Source organism: Oratosquilla oratoria, chromosome 34, assembly GCF_046742065.1.
Source record: "Oratosquilla oratoria isolate Oo_2021 chromosome 34, ASM4674206v1, whole genome shotgun sequence".
NCBI lineage: Eukaryota > Metazoa > Arthropoda > Malacostraca > Stomatopoda > Squillidae > Oratosquilla > Oratosquilla oratoria.
Genome location: NC_134810.1, coordinates 36400290 through 36412789, shown reverse-complemented (window position 1 = coordinate 36412789; position 12500 = coordinate 36400290). Strand labels below are relative to the sequence as shown.

The 12500-nt window shown below is 44.0% G+C and overlaps 1 protein-coding gene across 1 annotated transcript in view; it reads right to left on the bottom strand.

Moving 5' to 3' along the window:
• Positions 1–12500, bottom strand: part of nau (myogenic-determination protein nautilus) — a 216412-nt gene that overhangs the window by 146628 nt on the left and 57284 nt on the right. Inside the window, exon 3 of the mRNA XM_076173403.1 lies at positions 10089–10167. Within this exon, the coding sequence (XP_076029518.1) occupies positions 10089–10167 (79 nt within the window). The remainder of the gene's footprint in view (positions 1–10088; positions 10168–12500) is intronic.

Sequence of the window (12500 nt, the reverse complement as noted above, 5' to 3'; positions counted from 1 at the left end):
TTCTCTTTTCGTTCCTCTTCTTTTCCTCTACTTCCCCCGTTCCTCTCCTTTTCTGTATCCCCTAGTGGCGTAATCTGAAGCGTGCTGATCTCGCAATTGCCTAGTTCCGGGTTCGAGCCCTGCACTTCATTCCAATTCCCAGCAGTGACTATTACCTCCCCCAACAACCCAAGCACATGGGGCAAAGATACTGGCTTCGGCTGCAGCTACTCAGCGTCTCCTGGTGTAGACTCACGCTTCCTTTCAACACTACCTTCACCCTTTTCTGTAATTCCTTCTCCTCTTCCTTCCCCTACTCTCCGCTCTTTATCCTCTTTTCCCAATACCTTCCTTCGTGTTTCCTCTTACATATCCGACTTCCATCCTCCTTCCTTTCCTCCTTTACCTCCTCCTTTTCATCCCCTTCCGCCTTATCCACCAGATCCCCGTTGCCTTTCCTTGCCGCATCACCAATCGCCTTTTGTCATCTCATTTTCTCTTCCCCATCCTTCTCCTTCTCCAGTTCCCCAACCTCTCTCTCTCTCTCTCTCTTTCCATTCCTCTTTCCACTTTCTCCTGTCCGTTTTTATTTTCCTCCTCCCTTCTTCCCTCCTCCCTTTGCGTCTTCTCTCTTTCATTTCTCCTCACTTTCTTCTTCCTCTTTTTTCCCCTCATCTCTTCCTCATCTTCTCCCCCTCACTTCTACCCAACGAATTTTCATTAAATATCTACATTCCCGTCTCCCTTCATTTTTCATTGTTTATATACATTAATACATACATATACATGCACATACATATACGCATATATACAAATACATATACATGTATACATACGAGAATATGATGTATATATGTATACATGTACACGCACACACTTATGTATATATGCAGTATATATGTATATATATATATATATATATATATATATGTGTGTGTGTGTGTGTGTGTGTGTGTGTGTGTGTGTGTGTGTGTGTGTGTGTGTGTGTGTGTGTGTGTGTGTGTGTGTGTGTATGTATGTGTGTGCGCATACATATATCCACGTACGTATATGTACATATTCCATTTTCTATAACACCAATGCAGATCAGCTGCAACCACTCTCGCCTTGAAACCCACGCAAGACTCGATCTGAGCCCGCCCGAGCTGGCAGGGCAGCGCGGACCAGCCAACTCCCGAGGAGTCGGAGCCAGCCAGGTGTCGGGCCCAGGTGTCGGGCCCAGGTGTCACGAGAGCCGAACGTCAGTGCCAGGTGTCAGGGGAGAGGGGGGGGGGAGACGGTAGGTGTCACGCCTCAGCTACAGGTAAGTCACACCTTTGCCGTTTTGTCTGACGGGAAATATGATTTCTTGATTTGTCTTGAAAATGTCCCGCGTAGGCGAAGAGGGGGAGGGGGAGGGGAGGGGGGAGAGAGGAGGGGGAGAGGGGGGTGGAGGGGGGAGGGAAGCTGCATCCATCTGCGGGCAGAAGAAGAGGTAACTAGTGCCAGGACCCAAGAGGCGTTTGTCTTTATTCTTGTGTTTGTGCTTGTGTGTTTGTTTGTGTTTGTGTTTGTGTGAATGTGTGTGTGTGTGTGTGTGTGTGTGTGTGTGTGTGTGTGTGTGTGTGTGTGTGTGTGTGTGTGTGTGTGTGTGTGTGTGTGTGTGTATGTGTGAGAATGTGAGTAGGTGATTATTGTGTGTGAGTGTGCGTGTGTGTGCAAATGTGTGTGCGAGAGTGTTTTTATGTGTGTACATGAGTGAATGTGCGTGCAGGTCTGTGTGCGCGCATGTGTATGCGTGCGTGCGTGCGTGTGTGTGTGTGTGTGTGTGTGTGTGTGTGTGTGTGTGTGTGTGTGTGTGTGTGTGTGTGTGTGTGTGTGTGTGTGTGCGTGTGCGTGTGTGTATGGGGGGAGTACCACGCCCCTGGGAGGGGCACAGCATCCTAACCTGACCTTTTTCACATTCCCGAGGGGACGGAGACCATGTTGCATTGTGCATTTCGGGGATGACATTAATAATACACAAGAGGTCCCCAGACGGTTCTACCCAAGTCGGATAGAGGGGAGTGGAGAAGCCATCACAAAAAAAGAATAAGAAAATCGTTCTCGAATAACCCGTTTGCTATGTAAGCTTTCTCTATTTTTTTTTTCTTTCTTTCTACGACAAATTCTTTCTTTTAATTTGGGGAAACTTCACCGGAGTGATACGGTTTGTTTACTTAATGGTTACTTTCCAGAGCTGGGCGCGTTCCTAGATGCGTTCCTCGGTGCGTTTCGGTTTAGTTTTGCCGCGGTTTTCCAAAGGTAGGCCACATACTATACCAGCACCTATATTGCTTTAATATTTTGGGAGCGCTAACCGCGGCCAAACTAAAACGGAACACACAGAGGAACGCACCTAGGAACGCATCTATGAACGCACCGAGGAACGCGCCCAGTTCTATTACTTTCTCTTTCCATTGTACTAGAAACATTCTTACAGGGAGAGAACCATAATAGAACTACAATGACCGAACCCATCCTAGACAATATTAATATCGTTCTAGTATAGATATCTTAGGACATGACATCTCGTGAGTCTTAGATTTGGCCAAAGCTGCTCCCTCTGTCTCATAGACTTAGACAGCCAGTACAAGTGGCAATCACCGGTAACCATTAGGAATCAATCCTGATTATTGGTCCTCGCGAAGCTTAATCGATCTTTAAAGCGCAATTGGGTAACATAGATACTATACGGAATAAACTAAAGATGTTGATTTGCTCCCTTGGGAAAGATATATTTCATTTGATAAAGAAAAAGAAGAATAAATGATAAGACGATCTCATGTTTCTTAAGTGAGAGATTTGTATTCTAATGTTACGCTGACGTTTAATGGAAGTAGTACTCAACCTCGAGAGCGACAAGAGGTTCAGCTGAGTTGAGGAAAAATCCTACGCTTAGGGATTTAGTACTTCTACTCTTTGTAAACGTTATCTCCTCATCTTCCTCCTCCTCCTCCTCCTCCTCCTCCTCCTCCTCCTCCTCCTCCTCCTCCTCCTCCTCCTCCTCCTCCTCCTCCTCCCTCTCCTCCTACTACTCCTCTTCTTCCTCTATCTCCTTCTCCTCCTCCTACTCCTCTTCTTCCTCTGTCTCCTTCTCCTCCTCCTACTACTCCCACTCTCCCTTTTTCTCCTCCTCCTCCTCCCCCTTCTCCAACTCCTCTCCTTCCTCCTCCTCCCCTCCTTTTCTTCCTTCTTCTCCTTCTCCTCCTTCTCCTTCTCCTCCTATTCCTCCTCTTCCTCCTCCTTTTCCTTTTCCTCCCTCTTCACCTTTTCCTTCTTTTTCTCTTTTTCTTTTCTTCTCTTTATTCTCTTATTTCTTCTCCTAATCTTCCTTCTCTTTTTTCCACTCTTTCTACTCTTCCATCTTCTTCTCCTCCTCTTCCTACCTTTCCTCCTCCTTTTCTTCCCCTATCTTCCTTCTTCCCCATCTCCCTTCTTTTCCATTTCCTTTCTCTTTCTACTCTTCCTCCTCCTCCTCCTCCTCTTCTTTCTCGTCCCCATCTTCCTCTTCTTTCTTTTCCTTCCCCTCCATCCTCTTGCCTTATCTTTATCTTCCTTTTATACATCCCCTTCGTCTCCTGTCCTTACCGTCCCTCCATAGTTTCCTCCTCTTCTCCAGCCTCCACCTCCATAGCCTTCTCCTTCACAGCCTCCTCTTATGCCTCTTCCTCCTCCTCCTCCTCCTCCTCCTCCTTCTCCTTCCGCTCTTCCTCCTTCCTCCTCCTCCTTCTCCTACTCCTTCCACTCCTCCTCCTCCTTCTCCTTCTGCTCTTCCTCTACTTCCTCCTCCTCCTCCTCCTCCTCCTCCTCCTCCTCCTCTCCCCTACTCCATCGCTGTCAAACCTCGCCAAGCACCAGCGCATGCATAGCCTCGAAAGCGGGTGTCCCTTTCCCCAGCTGGCGTGAGAGGACCTCCATCTGTTTTTGCGGCCCAGGCTGCCTCTTTCCAATTAACACGTTGCGTGTCTCCCGTGATACGCCGCCCCCGTTCCCCCAACAGATCACGTGGATTGAGGTAACGCGCAGGACACGCGAGCCCACACACAAAGAAATCTTATCCCTTTGACTAATTTGATTTGAGTGTTTATTTTGTTTACCGTCGAGTAATCTTATTCAGTTTGGCTGACAACTAACGGAGTGAAAGGGTCGAAAGCTTCCTCGGCTTCGTGAAGAGAAAACGAAGCTTAACGGATTTAATCCCTTCCGTCCGATTCACAATTTCGGCAAGAAATTGACACACCGATTAATTACATTCCCCGTCCCCCCAAATACTTCCTAGTGATTGTCTTCGTTCCCCAAATGAATTGTCGTCACACGTGACACCAAATCTTTTTATTCAGACAAAGGCCGGACCTTGATTCTCAAGATCCTTAAATGAATGAAATTCTTATATCAGATGGAATAAAAACCATTACGCGTGTCGCAGGACTTGCAGTAAAGGAGTTAAATTGAACAAATTTAAATTTAAGAGGAAATGGGCAAGAACAGGTTTACCAGTAGAGCAGTCAACGAATGGAATAGACTAAGGCAGACTACACACGGAGCGACTTTGTGACGTGGGTCATTTAAGACGACCGTCGAAAAAGACGCTCGTTTTTAGATAACTATACTCGCAAACGTTGTCCTACACACGTCATTATGGCGCCTGAGCGTTGCGCGTCAAATTAGCAGAATGACGCGCAACGCTCAGGCGCCTTAATGACGACCGTCATTTTAACGTTGCGTGTATTCACCTCGGATCTCGGATCTGCTGCAGTCTCTGTCGAGACAACCAGACACCACCCTACGGCAGTGAGCTCAGAGCTCCTTATTAGCCGATCTCTGGGTAGGTCTGAGACCACTCACACACCACACACGTGTGTAGGACAACGTTTGCGAGTATAGTTATCTAAATACTAGCGTCTTTTTCGACGGTCGTCATAAATGACGCGCGTCACAAAGACGCTCCGTGTGTAGTCTGCCTTAGAAACCATGTACTGAGCGCTGAAACTATTGGTTGCATTAAGAGAAGGCTAGATAACTTTATGGACAGGGAAGATAGGTGGTATTGGACACGTAGCTCCCTTGTGTATGCCTCTATTCTAGCTCAGAACAAAATCTAAGCAGTTAATTAGCGGGTCAAGGGCGTGATCTCGTTCATACGGACGGCTTTCCGCGAAGTGAATGAAATTGCTTTGCTCTGGGGTTAAAGAACACCTCCATAACATGCAACAGATCTCTGTTCTCTCTCATTTCAGGGGCTTCTATTCCCTTAGGTCAGTGGTTCTTAATCTAGGGTACCTGTACCCCCAAGGGTTATGAAACCTTGAACCCTGAGGGGGGTGGGGGTACGAGACATGATAGCCAGTGCAAGGGTAATGTATAAGAACATAAGAATGAAGGAGACTGCAAGAGACCATAAGGCCTACACTAGGCAGTTCCGTAAAGGCCTACACTAGGCAGCTCCGTATATTATTTATCATGAGGAAGCAAAGCAAGGTTTGTATCACTAATCCTTTTCATGTGTTTGCATTGTATTTGTATTGGATGGAGGTATGAGAATTTTTTCTGAGATAATCAAGGGGTACTAAGGGCACTGAAAAAAGGTTAAGAACCACTGCCTTAGGTGAACGAAATCACACGACAAGTGAGGTGGCGTTAGGAAGAGTGCACCGTGCACGCTGTACGATACTAAAGCCCTGGTTATTCTAGCGGTTTGAACCGCGCGGAAACCGCGTGGAAACCGCGGCGGCTTCACACAGACAAGGAAAAACTGCGTAACTGCGGCCGAAGCCGTCACCTTTACCCTATGCTCTTAGACTGTTGGGGCAGGTTACAGTGACTGCCGGGACATCGAAGAGGAATGCGGGATTCGAACCCACAACTAAGGGAATGCGAGACCAGCACGCTTCCCATTACGCCACTGGGGCAAGTGGGCAGAACAGAATTAGCATATTGCGTCATCGGTGCAAAAAGAGGTCAGGATGATGACAATGTTATGAGCATAATGTAACTTTATCGTGAGCATAATGTCACTTTATCGTGAGCATAACGACACTTTTCGTGGGCGTGCACGCGTCACGGCACGACTTGTGTCAAAATGGACGTTTTATGTATATATATTTTTTGTTTTATTCTGCAGCTATTGCGGACTCTTTCGCTTGGGAAATGGAGAGATTTTATTTATAACAGAATTTGGTTACACCAGAGTATCTCTGGTATAGTTCGTCATTTCACACTTTATTACATAACAGAAACGTTCTATGGCATTCGAAAAATAGGACACTAAAAACTATTTTCTTTAAAAGAATCCATAATAGCTACTGGAAATGTACCCACTGTGATATCACGAGTTTTCGAAACATGGGGTCGTTTTTTTTGGGGGGGGGGCGAAGACAAAGGGGCAAACTAAGTTGAAAGGAAGAGTGAGGTGGCACCTGTCTGATATTCGTGGTGAAGGGGAAGAAAGCGACGGAGGAGGAGGAGGAGGAGGAGGAAGAGGAGGAGGGGAAAGAGAAGTGTGAGTAAGCATGAAGAGGAGGCAGACAAAAATATAATGAGAGAGGTGGAAAGAGACGAAGAAGGAGAAGGGGAGAAATGACAGGAGGAGGAGAATAAAAAGGACAAGTGGAAGAAGAAAAAGAAAAAATCAAAGAGGAGTAGGAGAAGGAGGAGGAGAAGGAGGAAGAGAAGGAGGAGAAGGTGGAGGAGGAAGAGGAGGAGGAGAAGGAGGAGAAGGTGGAGGAGGAGGAGGAGGAGGAGGAGGAGGGAGAGAATAAAGATGAAACGGTGAAGGAGATTGAGAAGACCAAGGGAGATGAGAAGGAGAAGTTAGAGGAGAAGTAGCATGAAGAGAAAGAGGAGGGGAAAGAGGAGAAGAAAAAAATAGAAGAAAGAGGAGGAGGAGGAGGAGGAGGAGGAGGAGGAGTAGGAGGAGGAAGGGGAGGAGAAGGAAAAGGAACAGAAAAAGGAAGAATATGAGACAGAGGAGAAGACGAAGAGAAAAAAAAAACGAAGGAAGAGAAGGAAATGGAGACGAATGAGGAAGAGCAGGAGAAGAAGAGAGAAGAGATAGAGAGGACATAGGAGTAGGAAACGGAGGAAGAGGTGGGAAACACATGAAGAGGATGATGAAGAAACTAGAGAGGAGGAAGAGAAGAAAGAGGGGAAAAAAAGGCGTAGAAACCGAGTAAGTAGAAGGAAGAGGAGGAAAGACGACAGGCGAGGAAGAAAAGTAGAAGACGGAGAGGAGGAATACGCAGCTCGCAAATTAGATTCTTTTTATAAAGCTGAAGAAAAAGTCACTGAGGAAGTTAGAGAACCCTTTCCCATGAGTCAGAATAGTATTGAAGTTTCTTACATCGAAAGAAGTTTCCCTTAGCCGAAATAAATCACCTGGATGCAGTGGAAATGACGGTACAAGATGTTAATACCATTGAAAGTGTTAGTCTGTGCTTCATCAGTCCAACGTATTGTGCTTTTCTAGATTCTGTTTCGGACAATGTCAAACTATTCTGTTCTTCTTAGAGGCAATTTCAGAGCTCTTAGGGCTATGACTATGAAAATAAAATATAAATGTATTGTGCTAACGTAGTAATTGGTGTATACGTTTATTTTTTTAGATTGTGATAATGAGGTTCTGAGAATGATTCCTAAAACTACAGCTGCAACTACGAGTAGGCTGCACATAGACCCCCAGTCACTCTAAGCTTATGACCTGTTTCCGACCACCTCCTTCGACGGTGGCACTTTTGTTTCTCTCACTCATGGTTAGCGTCAGGTGTCCATTTCATATTTATCTTCATGACGGGGAGGAGATTCATTCCAATTGCAGCATTGTCTTGAATCCTTTTTTTATAAACAGAGGAACAGCACAAATCAGCCTGGTCGCCGGTGGTCGGAAACAGGTCGTGAGCTTGGTATGACAGGGCCCTAAGCGACCTTTGGTGTCTTACCTTTTCCTTTTTTATGTTATACAAAGGAGACTCTTTCAAACAGTATAAGTATAATTTGATAGTATCATTATCTGTCTGTGACCATGCACTGATCAGAAAAATAAAAGTAATGTTCACTATGTAAATGCGCACACATATACACATACATAGCACGAGCACACACTCCTATACTTGTACATGTACACATTTGAAAATATACAGGAATACATATAAACACACACACACACAACTCGTGGCGCAGTGGTAGAGTTCCCGGCTGCCACTACGGTGGTCCGGGTTCGAATTCCGCCCAGGGCTGAAATTATCTCAGTATCGCTACGCTGCGAGTCGTTACACCAACTCTCGTGGGCGGGGAGCTGGGTGTGTGTGTGTGTGTGCATGTGAGGTCGCAGCATTACCCATAGATCGGCCATATATGAGCTCTGAGCTCTCGTCCGGGAGGGAAATAGCTGTCGATCACGTGTCCAACACGTGATCCAAGACAATGGCGAATCACACACACACACACACACACACACACACACACACACACACACACACACACACACACACACACACACACACACACACACACACACACACACACAATATGCATATGCAACCCATGCATACACACATACTATACACAGAGGCGACCATATGGAAGCTATATTTCGCTGGTACGCGTGGTAATATACACAGCGCGTTTGCAAGCCACCGTGACCACAGCGTAGGACAGAAGTGGCAGTGAAGACCTGGCATACACGACTTCATCATGTAACCCTCGAGCGAGGAGTATGTAAATATATCCCTAAAGAGAAACGTAGAGGAACTAGAGCAGTCGAACAGTGTTTATGAAAAAGGACGATGATATGGGGATCTACTGAAGAGGATCTCGAGAACTGAAAGGATGGTAACCCAAAATAAGCCTTACGTCCTCTTAGAATAAGACACCAAGCTAGGCAAGGACTCATATTATAATTTAAAAAAAATTAAACAGGACCTGCAGTTGGGTACGTATATAAATGTATGTACATGCACACACACACACGCACACACACACACACACACACACACACACACACACACACACACACACACACACACACACACACACACACACACACACACACACACACACACACACACACACACACACACACACACAGTACGAGGCATTACATCTTGCCGTGTACAATGAAGGACAAACCTATTTTCCCAGGTTTGTCCGAAGTTCGATTAAACATTATGAGAATAGCCTAGATTCTCATCTTCGATTTTCATAATGTTTCACTATGTTCTGTCTTCGGACAAACCTAGGGGGATGGCTTTGTCTTTGACTATACATCCAGTCATGTCTTAATCTCCCATGATTTTCGTTCATTTAATCGTCAAGGATAAAATATTTTACTTCTATACAGTAGGAGTCAAACAGGAGTTATGATTTTTTTAAGTTTTATAAATGTCAAATAATTTCACTGTTATTCCTTCTATTACTTGAAGGAGTAAATTATTCTGCGATTTTTCGTCTTTATTTTTAATCTCTCAGTCAAGTATTTATTTTGTTTCTGCATCTTTGGTTGTATATATTTGTAGAAATGGAGTAAAACAAAAAGACCAGAGCTGGGTGCGTTACCGCTGGACAGGTAGGGCGTTATCGAAAAATCTGGGATCCATTTCCGTCAATGTGTATTATAGACATATATATATATATATATATATATATATATATATATATATATATATATATATATATATGTGTGTGTGTGTGTGTGTGTGTGTGTGTGTGTGTGTGTGTGTGTGTGTGTGTGTGTGTGTGTATGTATGTATACACAATGCTTATATGTATACATATAAATTTTTCGGCAACGCACTACCTTTCTGGCAGTAACCCAGTACCTGCCCATCGGTAACGCGCTCGTCTCTGAAAAAGGCAAAGAACACGGACAATAACAAATGATGTCACAACGACAGTTGACCTATCAGTTACTTCGAGGACCTCTAAGACAAAATCAGGACTGTGCAGGCCAAACTGACTGTGTATGGGGGAGAGGTGGGGTTATACACACTCAATTTGGTCTGCAGAGTCCTGCTCTTGTCCGGCGGCCGGACAGGCGGCCTCCGAGTGTATGGGCCGCTGTTTACCCGAATACACAATAGATCGCGAATACTTACCATTAAGAGGCGCGAAACCGGTTGCCGCGTCTCCGTATTGCGTCACGCGCTCGTGGTAGATGGCGTTGATGCCGCTGTTCTGCAAAAAGACAAAGAACAATTATTAGCATTGAAGAACAAAAAAAAAAAAAAAGTTGCTGAATGAAGCGAACGGAGGAAACGGAGTATAGATAATTCACACAAAGTAAACAAAACAAAATTGAAGCGCGTTATAGTTAGCCTAAGCGCAGACTGAGACACAATCGACGCAGGCGACGCAGTTGACGCAGGTGACGCAGCTCAGAGCAAAGGTCTTCCTGTTGCTTAACTGAAGTAAAGTATGAACTTCTTTCTCAATTGAAATGCTTCTAAATGTATTACCTCAGCATTTCAGGTAAAAGAGAACTTACGATGGTATTCTTAAAAAAAAATCTTTCCTTATATAATCTTATACAAATCCTTGGAAGGTAAGATTCTTACGGTGGTATTCTTAAAAAATTATTTCCTTATATAAATCTTTCCCTTCCAAGGATTTATATAAGATTTATATAGGGATTTTTTTTTTTCCAAGAATACCGTTAGCCCTTTGGGTGGTGAGACAGATTGGGGGTAGAGTGGTTCCCTCTGCCGAATAAAATCACCTGTTAAGAGCCAGTAGGAGCATACGAAACGACCCCTTCCCCTATAAAAGCCCTGTTCACACTTGCGGTTTCAACCGCCGCGGTTTGAACTACGGCGGTTTAATTACAATACAAGTCAATGGGGTCGTTCACACACAAAACCTCGCACTTTTTCCTTGATTATGTGGTACCGCCGCGGTTTCCGCGCGGTTCAAAAAGCTAGGGTGAACAGGACCTAAAACGGACCAGATGAGACTTTTTGGGCGCTAAGAAAGGCTTTCCATAGTTGAGTAAAATCGTATGACGGCAATTAGAGTTTATATACATAATGTTTGTGTCATTTTGACAATTGGAAATAAACTCATCTGCTGGGATTCGAACCCCCGCCAGAGCGGAATGCTTCATATAAAGCGAGGACTGTACCGCCTGTACTACACTGACCCTTCAAAACTAATTCGTTCTGTTTTGAAGCGTCAGTGTAGTACAGGCGGTACAGTCCTCGCTTTATATGAAGCATTCCGCTCGGGCGGGGGTTCGAATCCCAGCGCCTTATATAGACAAGTTGGAACCTCTCACAAATGGACTACGTAGTGGTGGGGTCTTTTTCACCTGAATAAAATCGACAGACAGAAGCCAGAATAGGTATAATTTGTGACGACACTAAGTAACGAGTTTTGGTGTGAACGAAAATGCCATGTATATTTTGTGAGAACGATTGAATGCTTTAATTGTATGATACTATACCTGTATGTAAATGCAACAGTGCTGTGTAGGTGGATGAATCACATAATTGTATGCAAATGGAATAGAACAATGTTTGAATGAATGATTCATACGCTCTACAACAATAATATATATATGAATGACTTTAATGTCAGAATGTAAATGCATTCAGTTTACATAGGAATGGCTTTTATATATTTGATATGAATATTTAATGTGTAATACAAAAATAATTCAAATATGAATGCTATTGAATACTCTGTACAAAGATGACACGTATGCCTGTGTGTACATACAAGAAAGTAATGCACAGAATAAAGATGGTAATGTATGATATGACTGGATGGATAAATGATGATAATGATAATATACTAAATGATAACGACCAAAATACAAACAACTACAGTAACGACAGCGTCGATATCAATGAAGACTACGATGATAGTGACAATATTGGTTACAATGAAGATGGTGACAGTGATGATGATTGATGATGATGATGATTGATGATGATGATTGATGATGATTGATGATGATGATTGATGATTGATGATGATTGATGGTGATTGATAATGATTGATGATGATTGATGATGATGATGGTGATGAGGAGGAGGAGGAGGAGAAATATGATGGTGATAATGATGACAATATGATAATAGAGAAGATGATAAGAGAGACGATGTTAGCAATGCCAATGATGCCAATGGTAATTATGATAGTGATGTCAAAGATGACGAAAACAATGTATGTTATCTACTGAGAACATTCCATATACTTAATGAAAAGACGATAACAAGTTGAAAGTGTCTAGTGTGTAACACACAAACGAAACAGAGGCAATGCACGAATATATTACGATGAACATGTTATAGAACCCGAAGTGAATCGCTAGTAACAACGAAATCAATCCCATAATCTTGGACAGTCTCCCACGCAATGGAACCGAGGGATTGGCAAATCAAGATGGGCGCATTCGGTAAAATGTTGGTTTGGCAGTGCGCAGTACCTCGGTTCGATTCCGGGAGTGAGTGTCGGATATTATGTGATGTTATAGTATCTCTACACTGAAATCACAACCTACACATTAA